Source organism: Cetorhinus maximus, chromosome 26, assembly GCF_964194155.1.
Source record: "Cetorhinus maximus chromosome 26, sCetMax3.hap1.1, whole genome shotgun sequence".
NCBI classification, from domain to species: Eukaryota; Metazoa; Chordata; class Chondrichthyes; order Lamniformes; family Cetorhinidae; genus Cetorhinus; species Cetorhinus maximus.
Genome location: NC_135904.1, coordinates 16,997,878 through 17,013,899, shown reverse-complemented (window position 1 = coordinate 17,013,899; position 16,022 = coordinate 16,997,878). Strand labels below are relative to the sequence as shown.

At 43.6% G+C, this 16,022-nt stretch overlaps 1 protein-coding gene across 1 annotated transcript; it reads left to right on the top strand.

Moving 5' to 3' along the window:
- The first annotated feature begins 2,249 nt into the window (after positions 1–2,249).
- On the top strand, positions 2,250–6,385 carry bcl2l10 (BCL2 like 10). Its single transcript, XM_078530236.1, has 2 exons — positions 2,250–2,980; positions 4,805–6,385. The coding sequence occupies exons 1-2, from the start codon at positions 2,414–2,416 to the stop codon at positions 4,925–4,927; spliced, it is 690 nt and encodes a 229-aa protein (XP_078386362.1). The 5' UTR covers positions 2,250–2,413; the 3' UTR covers positions 4,928–6,385.
- The last annotated feature ends 9,637 nt before the right edge of the window (positions 6,386–16,022 follow it).

Sequence of the window (16,022 nt, the reverse complement as noted above, 5' to 3'; positions counted from 1 at the left end):
CATGCATGAAAACACCTTCTCTATGTTTACCCTTTCAAAACCCTTTCATAGTCGTAAAGATCTCCAAAAGGTCACCCCTCAGCCTTCTCCTTTCTAGAGAAAAAGCCCCAATCTGTTTAATGTTTATTATATTATTATTATACAGTTAGAATGCTGTGTGAGCAAATACATTGGGAAGGAGAGTAAGTGGCATATGTGCATATCTTTTCTTAAACATAACAAATAACCAAACAAAAGTGCCCCTTTTCAGAGGGGACTAACTAATAAAGAATGTAAGCTAAAACAAATGAAACTAATTAACTTAAGTAATAGTATTACTTGCATTATCCACCATGTCTTCCAGTCCCTGCAGTGCCTAATGGTCTCAGAAGGCCTCAAGCATGCTGACGGACACCCTGTGCTCCTTCTCCATGGTCACCATGGGCATAGCCAAAGCTGCAAAAGTGAAGCAGCAGCCAGAGAGACCATCCCTATATCGGTTTGTGTATATGCCTTGTCTTAATAGAACCAGATGGAGGCACTGAATTGCCGCAGCCCCATCAAACAAATTAATGTATCGACAGCACCTTCCATACCCACAATCTCTACCACCTAGAAGGACAAGAACAGCAGATGCATGGGGAGATCTCCACCTGCAAGTTCCCCTCCAAGCCACACACCATTTGACTTGGAACTATATAACCATTCCTTCACTGTTGGTGGATCAAAATCCTGGAGCTCCCTTTCTAACAGCACTGTGGGTGTACCTACACCACATACAGACTACAGCGGTTCAAGGATGGGCAATAAGTGTCGGCCTTATCAGCAACGATCAGATCCTGCGAAAGATTTTTTTTTAAAACTAACTACAGTGGCCTCTTTTAGAGGGGCACAAATAATGGAGAACTAAACCATAGAATAAAGAAACATAATATTAAATAATGTTCAGATTGAAAGGTCGTTGATCTGAAATGTTAACTGTTTCTCTTTCTACAGAGGCAGCCTGACATGCTGAGTATTTCCAGTGTATTCTGGGTAGATGCTGAGGACCCATTTCCCCTTACTGGAGAGTCTGGAACTGGAATCACAGTCTCAGGGTATGGGTTTGGCTATTTAGGACTGAGATGAGGAGGCATTTCTTCACTCAAATGGTTGTGCATCTTTGTAATTGACTGCTGCAGAGAGATGTGGGTGCTTATTCAACAAGTGTTGTGGGAATAGGGCAGGAAAGTGGAGTTGAGGCATTTAAAAATCAACAATGACATTCAGGGGAAGAAATCTGCCATTTCTTACCTTACCTGGTCAGGCCTACATGTGACTCCAGACTCACAGCAATGTGGTTGACTCTTAACTGCCCTCTGAAATGGCCTTTCAGCTGTAGCGAGCTCACTACCACCTGCTCAAGGACAATTAGAGATGGGCAATAAATGCTGGCTTTTACAGCAATGTTCACATCCTTAGAATAAAAAACATGGTACAAGATCAGCAATGATCTTATTGAATGGCTGAGCAAGTTTGAGGGGCTGCATGGTCTACTCCTGCTATTTCTTATGCTGGAATCCACTCTTAAGATTATTTCTATTTTTATTTTAATGCTCTAACCTGCTTTGATGTAAGTAATAATACTGTCGGGGAGATCTTATGGTGTAGTGGTAGCATCCCTATTTCTGGGCCAGAAGCTCTGGGTTCAGGTCCCACTTCAGGACTTGACAGCCACAGAAGGTGCATTCAGAACGTGGCCAAACAGGTTGATTATCAGCCTGTTAATCCTCTCGCCTTGCCTCCTGGCAGGCAGTAAGAGCGGGCGAGAGTTTCCTGGTCAGCCATGCTGAGCAATCCAATGGACGCCCATGGTCACAACACCCTCTTAGGGCATGGGCATGGCACCTGGAGGAGGAGGGAGGAGGAGAAGGAATAATGCTGTCCTCAGTGTTCACTGCCCACCAGTTGTGCATGGCATTCTGTGGGACCTTTCACATTGCTCCTTTATGGAGGGGAGGGGTTACTGCACTTGGAGGGAATCAGCTGGTGGAGGGGCTGGGTGTCCCTTTAAATATGGTGACGTATGGGTTGTCACAATGGGCCGTGACGCGTAGTTTAAAGGGCGGGTTTGCAGCTGCTGGCGGTGTAGTAGTCTCTATCAGCGCGAGAGGAAGTGAGTGTGTTACCGGGCAACGAGGGAGAGGGCAAGAGGAGCGCGAGGGTTACCGGGACAACTGGAGTCCGGGGCGGGCGGGGGAGGGGGGTTTGGGGGTGGGAAGGAAGGGGAAACGAAGAGGAGCGCGAGCGTTACTGGGGCAACCCGGCACTGTGGGGGCGGGGCGGGGGAGCTGAGGCCGGCAGCGTTACCCCTGGCAACGGCGGAGCCCTGGGTGCTGGGAGGCAGCGGCGGCTGGAGCCTGCGGAGCGAGGCCTGAGCTCGACGGGGAGGAGGATGCGGGAGGGCTTGAAGGAGGAAGCGCAGCTGCTGGCCCGCTACTACCTGCAGCACTGCCTGAGCTCGGCCCGGGAGCCGAGGCCGCCCAACAAGACGGCCTTCACCCTCCGCAAAGTGGCCGACCAGATGGTGGAGCAGCACCAGGCCGCTTTCAGCAACATGAAGAGCCGCTTCGACAACGGCCTTCAAATGGCGGCCAGGCCGCGGCAGGCGGCGGCGGCGGCCGGACCCGAAGGAGAAGCGGCGGCGGCGGCGGCCGCCTCCTCGGCCTCGGCCGCGGCCGTGGGCCTGGGCCGGGAGGAGACCGACACCGCCAGGGCGGCGGTGGCCGCGGCCGACTTCCTGCGCCGGGTGGTGGAGGAGATGTCGGCCGACGAGAAGATGAACTGGGGCCGGGTGGTGAGCATCTTCGCCTTCGCCGGGGTGCTGTGCCGGCACCTGAGGGACTCGGGCATCGCCATGAGCCCGGAGGCCGGCCCCAGCCCTGTGGATTCGCTGGCGGAGAGTGTGGCCAACTACCTGGGCAAGGAGCGGCGAGAGTGGATTGAACAGAACGGGGGCTGGGTGAGTAAACTCCGGGGCCCAGGAGGTTCCCCAGGGCCTGGCCCGGTTACACACAGACACTTCCTGCCGCTTGTAGACCTGATTCTTCTCCCCACCTACCGCCTGCTGCCAAAAACTGGTCTCCTAACCTTGTTAGAACAGGGATGTGACATGGAGAGCCCCAGCCTGAAGCAGGAGCTCAACGTTGGCAATTGGGGAGGTGAAGGGGTTTTTTTTTGTTTTCAATGGGGGCAATGTTGCTCAGGTCCCTGCTCCTTGTTTGCCTCCTGATCTGAGTCATGGCAAATAGGGGCAACAGCTGAGGGTGCCGTCTCTTGGAAGACGAGCTGTAAAAGTTAGTCACCTATGTGCTCCCTACCTAGTCCCTATGTGGTTGACTGTAAGGAGGCGAATGCTGATGATCTGGGAGCAGCATTAATGCTCCTGCTTTCGCAGCAGCAGCAGGGCAGAGCTGACCCAAAAAAAAAAGATGGGGAAATTGCATCTCTCATTGTCTCTTTCCTCCTGAGTCTTTGTGCTAATGACACACTCTGCTGCTGCTGCTGCACCATCTAATACCCTTGACATTGTGGAGGAGAGGGTTTTCCGTTTGAAATAATTTGTCCGTGTCTTGCATATTCCAAATGCCTCTTTTCAAAAATATCTCACTCTGCTATTCTATTGCTTTTTTTTTGCATGTGAGATAAGTAAAATTTCTCAGGGGAAAAAGTTTCATTTCTGCGTTCAGTGTCATAAAAAATAATCTTGCAGGATAGCATAAGACACGTTGTACTATAGAAAAAAAAATTGATCTGGGTTTAGGGATTTGTACTGAAAATGTAGTAACAGAACACAGGATGATAAATACCCTAAAATGTGCCGGTAGATTTTTGGCCAACTCTTGTGTCACATTTTAAAAACCTATTGTAATATGAGCTTTAATCTGATCAGCATTTTTGAGGATGTAACTCTCTTTACATATAAAAAATGTTCTTGTACTGTTAAGTGGATTATAAGTATTTTGATGAATAAAAGTGCTTCAAGAAATATGGGCCAGGCAAATTTACATAGACATCTGGCAGGCGATACACAAATACACCAGCTGGGCTTATGCATACACAATGCGCGATATTGAATGTGGATCTTGAAGCAAACACAGCTGCTTGTTGCCTTCCCTGTTTTCTGAATGGAGTTGACTTTCTACATTGAACTGTGCTATGTTGGGCCTTTGAAACCTATGAGAGCACTCATCTGTTTCATAATTTTATGAAGTTTGTACACCTTTCTAATCCCTTTTTTGAGAAAATCTAAAAACCTAAATGGGGTTCAAATATTTCCTCAAAGTACTGTTGAAAATGTACATTCCCATTTGTGATTTGCCCTTAATTGTATATGGCAGTAATACATTCTGTGTTTTTTGCCAGAGACTTTATTGAAATATGTATCAGAATATATTTTATAGTGGAAACAAATGCTAATGTTTGAAGGTATTTTAGTTGCCTAATTTGGTTGGTTGCAATGCACCCAATGCCCAGGGTCAATGTCGGATGCATTTTTAAAAAAAAATTAAACCATTAAGTCTTTAATAGAGCTGTAGCACTGCTGTTTTTCTGGGCATTTACATAAAGGGAAACTATAAATTTAAAATGCAGAATTAGCACTGTTTCATTCTGAATAACAGTTTTGTTCTTTTTATGTCATACAACCCTTTTTGTTGCTCCTATATTTGTAGAAGCCTGCTTATAGTTCTGTTGTTGAAATTATTATTCCAATTGCCCATTAGAAATGAATGTATAAAGCTGCCTCTCTAAATGTGGTAAACCTGTTCTTTCTTTGTCTTAACAGGAGGGGTTTCTCAGATTCTTTGGCAGTGATGACCATTGGCAAGAGTCAACAGTACGCAATATGCTGATAACAGTTGCTGGGTTTGGAATAGCTGGGTTAGCTTGCCTTCTTGCTGTCCGATAGACTGCATCTAACCAGTTGGAACAGTTGTTAACATCCTAGAAGATATACATTTCTCGTGCACAATGTTTTGCATTTTTACATCTCCATTTCTGAGGTATTTTTGGAGGTTGCCATCCTGTGGGACAGAACAGCAAGAAAATGGAGATTGTCAACTTTTGTCTGCAGTTTTGCTAGTGTTACGTTTGTACACTTTTAAAATTTCATTTAATATACTGCCTACAACACAAAATGAAGTATCCTTTAATGTTTTTAAAAGGCATTGTGTTTAGAATAAGGCTTGAACAAAGGCTCTTTTTTATGGTTTTGGTTCTTGTGGATGAGCTGTGGAAATCAGGGGCCTTTTCTACCGCCCAGTTCTGAGAATCACAAAGAATTGCACTAACTTGTTTAGTAATCCAGATATGGCAAAGCATAACCTATTACTATTTGGTTAGACCTTTTTGGTTGCTGAATAACTATGTTCATAACTACTCAGTATGGCAACTCTGACATCATGCAACCTGAGGTTTTCAAACTTTATCTTCCTCTGTCCGTTGATACTGGTCTTTTCACAGACAAAACCATCATAATTTTATAGTTAGTATTGGTTTGATAATGTGTAATCATAAAGCATGCAACATGAAATATGGTTGTCCCATATATGTACAGTGTAAGCATTAATATTGGTAGATAAAAACCAAACTCAAGGGAAGAAAAGTAGTAATTTTTAACTTTTCTATTTGTAAAAACAAGTGTTACAGTACAGAATTAGTATCAAAGTTGTATTACAAAAATACATTGTACATGCAGGTCAGAATTTTGAAAGCATCTCTGTTGTGGTCAAGAAAGCAACTAAAAACCTGATGTCATAGGTTTCAATTCAAACATCCCATCATATTTTAAATCATGTAATAGTATTTAATTTTATTAAATATAGAAAAACATTTACAATGCTGTGATTTAATCAGCTTTTTGAAAAGCTCATTTTTGCTTATGGCAGGGGTGAGCATTTATCCTTATTGTGCATGGAACTATTAATATACATTCTTTGGGATATTCTCAGACATGGGATGTTGAATTTTTCTTTTTGCTCAATGGTGATCAACAAAAATCCCTTGCTGTGCCCTAATTATTTCAAAGTACAGTGGTAGAGGAGGAAGCACTGCTTCTTCAGTTTCCTGTATGTATATAACATTCTTTGCTTTTTCTTTTCCGCTCCAGCTATATGTAGTCTTGTTTCAAGCTGTTAAATTACATTTGCCTTTTGGGTATAATGTTTGAAATAAGAAATTCTACAGCTGAGATCAAATTTTGCATTTTTAAATGTTAACGATGTGCCTTGTAAAAAAATTTTCAACTGAAAGTCTTAATGGGGAACTTCCCCAAATGTCATGGTGCGCTTTAGCTGCCTTAAGTTGGTTGTGACTGAGCATTCTGTAATGCTGAAATGACAAAACCAATGAAACTTGGAAATTCTGAGGCTCTGTGTGGTAATGTTTGATTACTTAGTTTTATTGGTCCATATGAATAGTTGCTGTCAGTTGTATATATTCCTAAGTCTGTATTGGAACCTTTTTTTCCCTTGATGCTTGTATGGTTTTATGGGCACTAGCTGCTTGCCATTATCTTTACCCAAGTGATTATACCTGTGAATTATGATGTTGAATATTGGCATGCTATTTGACCACATTGGGCATCCTTTAAGCTGGTTGCTGTTCTGAGTCATGATAGCAACTTGTACTTGTGTAGCATCTTGACTTGCATCGTTTTCTGGAACTTCGTTGACAACGAGCCAGATGACCAAAAGTGTATTATAGAGCTTGGGGCCTAGGCAATTGAAGGTGCGGCCACCAAGAGTGCAATAAATTCGGTGATGCTCAAGAGGCCAGATTAGAGATGAGGAGGGGTGAGGCCATGGAAGGATTTGAAAATGAGGGTGCTTGACCAGGAACATGGTGATGGGGACTTGTGACCTCCAGAAAGAACAACTTGCATTTATATAGTGCTTTTCATGACCACTGGATGCCTGAAAGCCAATGAAGTACTTTTTGACACACCCTACCTTAAAACACTACTTAGTGCAAATCAGCTGCCAAATAGTCAAACTCCACAAACAGCAATGCATTAATGACCAGGTAATCTGCCAGTCTTGATTTTTCTGCTCAAGCCCTGGAGTGGGACTTGCCTTGTGACTTGGATGAGTGAGCTCCCTACTAAACCATGGCTGACATGCGAGGCATGAATATTGATTATTATACTCTGCCACTCCAGCTTGCTGTATTTCCAGTTCGTTGCCACCAAATCAAAATCTTAAAACCCTAGCGTTCATCAATTGTCAAAGTTAAAGGAAGCATTCCTGTGATTACTGTAATTCAAAATGGAATGTATTGCATGCATGAAGCTGGCAAACTGGCTTTCAGGAAGGTACAAATAGCACAAAAGGAATAGGTATTTTCTCTGTGGAAACTTGGATTTTAAACTATTTTGCAATGTTAGATAATGTTTGAGTAGTGGCATCAGGATTGCACTAAAATGCGGTTTACTAGGCCAGATAAACAGTGCGTGCGCCATTCCAGCAGCTTCATTTCATCCTGTTGAAATAAAGGCTGCTTGACCTGCTTGACACACATGCACCCACAAGTCTTTCTAACACTTTCACTTTTATTTTAAATTTCCAACATAGTACAGTACTGAGGAAGCACTTCCTTATTTCTTACTGTCAGAATATTTGAATCCTACAAAGTGAAAAATTGTCCAAAATATATCCTCTCCACAAAAATCAGGATATATGCAATAACTGCCCCATTGCACCTCTTGAGCCTTTTAATTGCACCAATAACCTATTCACTGGGGTTCTGCTGAGAGCACAAGGAAGATAATATGGTACTTGCGTGCCAAGGACCTTGCTGCAGGAGCAACTCATAAGGTCAGAAGTGGGGATATTTGGTGGTGATTGCCCACATACAGCTAAACCTGGACAATAATAAGCCTGGTATTACTATTGCTGAATTCTGCTAATTTATTTCTAAACAACACCAGAGTTTTCAACTTTCAGGAAACCCTCCTTCACACACCCTGACCCCACCTACTGCCTTGCAGTTTTGTCAACATAGTTGAAAAGGCCATCACATTACTGGCATGTGACATTATTGCACCAATTTGTCTTGGATAATCTTGGGCACAGGTTACCAACTATCTGTATAATCAGCAGAGCTGGTTTCATGTGGAAATAACAAGGATGTTTACAGCTTAGTTTTTCATGCTGGGCTAACTTCTGAATAATGGAATTACAATTTAGAGTTTATTTCCATGTAACAGTTAATCAAATTTTGAATATAAATCAGTGGACTTTTGAAGTGAAATAGATCTATTCCAAAGAAAAACTGATCAAAAAGCCCATTCTCAATGATAGCATATGGATTATTGCATTAATGTGAGAGATTCTTTGCCACTTTTGATCAAGGTACTGTGGTAGCCCAGCTCACTCCAATCACTGCCAGACCATCAGACATACTAAATGGCAACTGGTCACAACCCACCAAAGTATTCCTGACCAGGAGAATTTGTTCCAGGCGCTTTTAATTTAAAGAAGCGTATGAAAGGTTTCCCATATCCTATTTTATTTTCTTCCTCTCCCTAAATGGTGCACATCATGGGGAACTGAACAGCAAGGGGAAGTTTCCAGTGTTGGCATATAAAAATGAAGAGGAAGCTTTCACTTGTTGCTCGTTCAATTTCTACAGACAGGAATGTTTTATGATCTATAACCAAACCAACTCGAAGGAAGTGCATTTTCTTTGTGCAATTATGGTTTGAAATGCAGGACAATTTTGATGAAACACATTCCTCTAATCCACAGAGCTCCAGTAAACAATGGAAGAAAATGTTGCAACAAAGCGCAGATTAAAAATGAAAATTTAAAAGATGTGTACATACTATTTATTGTCAGTAAGCAATCATCATCTACTTTCTGTATCTTTTTATAAAAATCCATATGTAAGTTTAGTATTTTTCTCCTGAGGCAAGATGTGCACTGTGAACTGTTTATAGTGGAATCATTAACATGTTGATAAACAATTTTAAAATTTTGCTATAAATGTAAAGTGAAAATTTTTTTCCCCTCCACCCCTACTAATTCTGAATTCATCAGTTTAATGTGTTGCGTACCAGGTATAGTTTCATCTTCTTTATATACATTAAACTTCTACACCTAAACAGAAACATTAATTTATTAGGTCATGCCTGAGAACTTATTATCTTTAATATGGAAAAATGCCTTGGGCATTCATCTATCACCCAAAAACACGAAGCTGAATTTGCCAATTGGGCAGACGGTTTGACATCCACTGCAAATGTGTGTTGCAACGGCATGCATTCTCCTAATTTTCGGGGCTGCCGCCAGCGTTGTAGCAGCCTACCCCCCCCCCCCACTGAGAACTATCAACCCAATTGGGGGGCAGGCAGCTCGGCAGCGCCACTGGGAGCCAGTGGTGAGGCAGGCTGGAGACCATTATGCGGTTAAGGGAAATAAGTTACATTTTTGTAATGCCAGTTGCTGGAGGAGAAATCCCTGCTGTTGATCTGCCATCAGCAAAATGGCAGTGATCTGGTAAAATGGCTCTTCATAGGGTCTTTGCGTATTTAAATTACCTGTCTACCTCCTTGGGCCAGGCAGCCTGCCACATTCCGGGACATAGTGGAAAAGCTGATCCGCTATGGCTCTCTGCAATTTTACTGGCCCCTGGGTAGGGGTAAAATTCTGCCCATAATGTCAGGCTCCGCATGTATGCTTTGACAACGCACAGCTTGACATCAACCCCACCTCCAATAACCTTCTGCCTCTAACTTGTCAGACCTGATTACAACGATCTGGGCTGACACTCCTGTGCAATACTGAGGAGTACCTGTACTGCACTATTGAATGAGCGCCATCATTCAGATGAAATGTTAAAATGAGGCTACACATGCTCTGTAAGGTTTATGTAATAAAAATACCATGGCACTATTTTGCAGAAGAAGCGAGTGTCCTGGCCAGTATTTATCCATCATCACAAAAATGATCTGATCATTATCATATTGGTCTTTGTGCGAGTTTGCTTGGTGCAAATTGCATTTCCTACATTACAGTAATAATGGCATTTTGCTTAAGCACTTTGGGATGTCTCATGAAAGGTGCTATGATAAAAGCAATTCTTTATTGTCTTCAGTCCCTGTTGCAAACTCCAGTCCCCGAGCTACTGACTCTATCCCTTTCACTGTCGATTGTCTGAATTGATAATTGATCCCGAGGTAAACTTCCGACCACATAGCTGCTAATATGGCCACCATCACAAAGGTGACCTAATTCCACATCAACAATATAGCCCGAATCCTTCCCTGCCTCGGCTCATAATCTAGACTCGAATATTCCAATGACCTGGCCGCCTCTCATCCACCCTCCATAAACTTGAAGCATCTGCGGTCCGTATCCTAACTCGCATTCACACAACCCTGTGCTCAGTGATCTACGCTGGCTTTTGTTGAGTAATGCCTCTGCTTAAAAATCTAATCCTTGTTTTCAAATCCCTTCGTGCCTTTGAAGATATCTGCAGTGCCCCAATTCTAATCTCTTGTGCTTCTCTGATTTCAGTTGCTCCACCTTTGGCTGCAGTGCCTTCGGTTAGTTTCTAAGCCATGAAATCCCTTCCCCAAACCCTTCTATTTCATGTTTAGTGTTTGTTTGAAGCCAAAAAGACATTAAAATTGGATTGTTCACAATTACGCTGAGACGGTAAGAGATTCTGTTTGCCAAATGGATTTGTGCCACACAAGTTCAGCTGCTCATCAAACTTCAGGCAGAATGGATCGATTTGACCCACTGATCAATCCTTATCCAGGGACAATGAAAACAATCAATGGATGCATACAAATTCTTCAAAACCAAGACCTTGGTATCAGTCTGGAATATATATTCTCTACTAGCTGTAGAATCAGCCAGCTCTACTCAATTTTCATCTTGTGTGTGATGTGACCAGAAAAAAATATAAAAATCATGGGCACTAATGTTTTATTTTTGTTGCAGCCTACCAAAAGTGGTTTTTTTTTAAAGAAGATCTGTGGTATTTTTAAAATGGTTCTTTAGATGTGGGCAAGACCACATTTATGAAAAAAAATTGCATTTATATAGCACCTTTCATGACCACCAAATATCTCAAAGCACTTTATAGTCAATGTTGGGGAAGAGCGACCTGCAATCAGCATTGCAGTGAAGCAGCACCATTCGAAAACAGTGAGAGTGACAGTTCCTCTGGGGAGTGCAGCCACGTTCATGGTGCTGTGTGTGGCTCAGCTAAATTTTCCCTGCTCCATGCATATGGCTTTGGAGGTGGTGGGATGCTGTGAAAATAGGGGGAACCGATGTCTGAATGGCTACCCGATGCCTTCCCACCTCCAGGGGTTTTCCCAGGATGGGTTAGGAACAAAGTAGTCTGCCTGCCCTAAGGAGATTGGAAGCCAATTGGGCTGATGTAGGGCCCATTTTCCAAAGGTAGTAGCAGTCTCCCGCTGTGGGAGGAGCAACCTGCTGACTGGAGCCCAGCAGCTTCTTGGAGGTGGCCTCATGCATTGAAGGAGCCATCAGGATGAGCCCGGGCCAAAACAACTCTATGGAGGGTTCCCCTCCACCCACCCTTAACCCTGCTGGCCACATTAGCTGTGGTCCTCTTCATTCTCAAATTTGCAGGAGGCATCCAAGATCTCCTTTTCATGCTGAGGCACCCTTGTGATCTCTCTGTCTCAGCAACCTGTGCAGCTAGCCCTCTGGAAAATTCAGCCCTTAGTGTCTACTGCCATTCAGCTCAACATTTATACTCCACAGAAGCTGCCTCCTACTCTTCATCTAATCCTATCGGCATATGCTTCTCGGGCCCGTAGCATTCTGGGCTCTGCAATGGTTGATGTCCATGAAGCCTCCTCCCCCTGTTGCCTGGTTTCAGCTACCATTCCTAACTGTACGGCTAGAGAACTTTGTTCAGATCTGTTGGTTGTGGGAGTATGTAGCTATCTCTGCAGCCTGCTGCTGTTGGTGTTTAGCACATATCTGTTGCAGATTCACTAGATTATGCCATGTCCATGCTGTACCAGTCACAGCCCAATTACATTGTCATCTTTTTAGTAAAAATCCACACACACTCCTTCCTTTTACTTAAAACATGAACTGACTCACTGCCTTTGCACCCTAATGGGTGTGTTAATGGGAGTTATAGACTTGAAGATTATCAGTTTTGAAACTTGCTCTAAAGTTATCTGATTTTTAGACGCACGTCCTTTCGGTGCACGCATGTAAGAAAAGCCACTGAAGTAACAAGGGACCAGCTGGCAGCCCTGGAGCCATACCTTAAAAAGATTAGTGCCTTCTGGAGAGATGGGGCGGAAGTTTGTTTTGAATAGATTTGTTTTAATGTTGGTACTCAAGTGATGTACTGCCTAATGACTATTTTTATTAGAAGTGACACAAATGGAAAATTTAGAGATTGAATCATTGAATTATACAGCGCAGGAGGCTTTTTGGTGCATCATGCTTGTGAAAGCGAGACAATTAGTCCCACTCACATGCTATTTTCCCATGGCTTTGCGAGTTTTTCGTATCAAGCATTTATCAGAGTCCCTTTTGAGAGTTACTGTTGGATCTGCTTCCGCCACCCTTTCAGGCATTGCACTCTAGATCATAACTCGCTGTGTAGCATTTTAGTTCCTCATGTTGCCGCGGGTTCTTTTGCCAATTACCTTAAATCTATGTCCTCTGGTTACCAACCCTTCTGAAACTGGAAACAGCTGCTCGGGGGACACCACTTTACACTTGCCCCCAGTTTGAAAAACAACCATTCACTGCCACTCTCTTCACAACAAAAACAGAAACAGAAATACCTGGAAAAACTCAGCAGGTCTGGCAGCATCGGCAGAGAAGAGCACAGTTGACGTTTCGAGTCCTCATGACCCTTCAACAGAGCTAAGTAAAAATAGGAAAGGGGTGAAATATAAACTGGTTTAGGGTGGTTGTTGGGACAAGAAGCCAGTAATAGGTGGAGATAACCAAAAGATGTCACAGACAAAAGGAGAAAGAGGTGTTGAAGGTGGTGATATTATCTAAAGGAATGTGCTAATTAAGAGTAGAAAGCAGGACAGACAAGGTACAGATAGCTCTAGTGGGGGTGGGGTGAAGGAATACTTAAAAGGTAGAGATAAACAATGGGTGGAAATACATTTAAAAATAATGGAAATAGGTGGGAAAAGAAAAATCTATATAAATTATTGGAAAAAACAAAAAGGAGGGGGAAGAAACGGAAAGAGGGTGGGGATGGAGGAGAAGAGTTCATGATCTAAAATTGTTGAACTCAATATTCAGTCTAGTCGGAAGATGAGGTGCTGTTCCTCCAGTTTGCGTTGAGCTTCACAGGAACAATGCAGCAAGCCAAGGACAGACATGTGGGCATGAGAGCATGGTGGAGTGTTGAAATGGTAAGTGACAGGGAGGTCTAGGTAATGCTTGCGGACAGACCGAAGGTGTTCTGCAAAGCGGTCACCCAGTCTGCGTTTGGTCTCTCCAATGTAGAGGAAACCGCATTGGGAGCAACAAACGCAGTAGACTAAGTTGAGGCAAGTGCAAGTGAAATGCTGCTTCTCTTGAAAGGAGTGTTTGAGCCCTTGGATGGTGAGGAGAGAGGAAGTGAAGGGGCAGGTGTTGCATCTTCTGCGGTTGCATGGGAAGGTGCCGTGGGAGGGGGTTGAGGAGTAGGGGGTGATGGAGGAGTGGACCATGGTGTCACGGAGGGAACGATCTCTACGGAATGCCGCCAGGGAGGGTGAAGGGAAGATGTGTTTGGTGGTGGCATCATGCTGGAGTTGGCGGAAATGGCGGAGGATGATCCTTTGAATGTGGAGGTTGGTGGTGTGATAAGTGAGGACAAGGGGGACCCTATCATGTTTCTGGGAGGGAGAGGAAGGTGTGAGGGCAGATACATGGGAGATGGATCGGACACGGTTGAGGGCCCTGTCAACCACCGTGGGTGGAAAATCTTGGTTAAGGAAGAAGGAGGACATATCAGAGGAACTGTTTTTGAAAGTGGCATCATCAGAACAGATGCGACGGAGGCGAAGGAACTGAGAGAATGGGATGGAGTCCTTACAGGAAGTGGGGTGTGAGGAACTGTAGTCGAGGTAGCTGTGGGAGTCGGTAGGCTTGTAATGGATATTGGTGAACAGTCTATCACCAGAAATTGAGACAGAGAGGTCAAGGAAGGGAAGGAAAGTGTCAGAGATGGACCATCTGAAAATGATGGAGGGGTGGAGATTGGAAGCAAAATTAATAAATTTTTCCAGGTCCCGACGAGAGCATGAAGCAGCACCGAAGTAATCATCGATGTACCGGAGAAAGAGTTGTGGGAGGGGGCCGGAGTAGGACTGGAACAAGGAATGTTCCACATACCCCATAAAGAGACAGATATAGCTGGGGCCCATGCGGGTACCCATATCCACACCTTTTATTTGGAAGAAGTGAGAGGAGTTAAAGGAGAAATTGTTCAGTGTGAGAACAAGTTCAGCCAGACAGAGGAGAGTAGTGGTGGATGGGGATTGTTCGGGCCTCTGTTCGAGGAAGAAGTGGAGAGCCACCAGACCATCCTCGTGGGGGATGGAGGTGTAGAGGGATTGGACGTCCATGGTGAAGAGGAGGTGGTTGGGGCCCGGGAAATGGAAATTGTTGATGTGACGTAGTCAGTAGGCTTGTAGTGGATATTTGACATTTCAACACTCCACCCTGCTCTCATGCCCACATGTCTGTCCTTGGCTTGCTGCAATGTTCCAGTGAAGCTCAACACAAACTGGAGGAACGGCACCTCATCTTCCGACTAGGCACTTTACAGCCTTCCGGACTGAATATTGAGTTCAACAATTTTAGATCATGAACTCTTCTCCTCCATCCCCACCCTCTTTCCGTTTCTTCCCCCTCCTTTTTGTTTTTTCCAATAATTTATATAGATTTTTCTTTTCCCACCTATTTCCATTATTTTTAAATGTATTTCCACCCATTGTTTATCTCTACCTTTTAGCCTTTTCAGATTTCCTTCACCCTACCTCTAGAGCTATCTGTACCTTGTCTGTCCTGCTTTCTACTCTTAATTAGCACATTCCTTTAGATAATATCACCACCTTCAACACCTCTTTCTCCTTTTGTCTGTGACATCTTTTGGTTATCTCCATCTATTACTGGCTTCTTGTCCCAACAACCCCCCTAAACCAGCTTATATTTCACCCCTTTCCTATTTTTACTTAGTTCTTTTGAAGGGTCATGAGGACTCGAAACGTCAACTGTGCTCTTCTCTGCCGATGCTGCCAGACCTGCTGAGTTTTTCCAGGTATTTCTGTTTCTGTTTTTGTTTTGGATTTCCAGCATCTGCAGTTCTTTGCTTTTATTACTGCCACTCTCTTGTCTGATTTCCATTTTTGTATTAGTGCAGCCAATGCCCCTTAAATCCCATGGGCTTAATTTTTTCCAACAAGTCTACTATTATATTGATTGCATATTTTTTGGTTATCTATGGAAATCACATCCCCCAACATGCATTTCTCTAATGTGTTTAATTATTTAATTGGCAAGCGGCAGATTCTCTGTATGGGGACCAATTCTGTGTAGGGCGAACAACTCCATTTTACATCGTTCACTAAACCTAAGATTGCACAATACAGGCCCCAGATTAATAATATGCAGCCAATGATTTTCAGGCATCAGTTGAAACTAGTGCAATCCATTAACAATCATTTTCAGAGTACACTCAGGATTTCCCCAGTTAGCCACAACAAACCTTATGCGGGTCATGTCTCCCCTCCCCTGTGTTAATCATTTCAATTTGGAACTTGGGGGAGTTTCCCCTCACCACCAGTTTGTACCTGTAAATAGGTCCAAGATTAGCGACATTAAACTCAAGATTCTGTCTGCTAGTAAGATTACAGATACTTCTCCTGTGTTTATTTAGTGAAGAGTCTGTTCGTCCCTAACTAGATAGACAAAACCTGAAAAAGTGGTGGAAGCAGGTTCAGTAGTAACTCTCAAAAGGGACTCTGATAAATACTTGATGCAAAA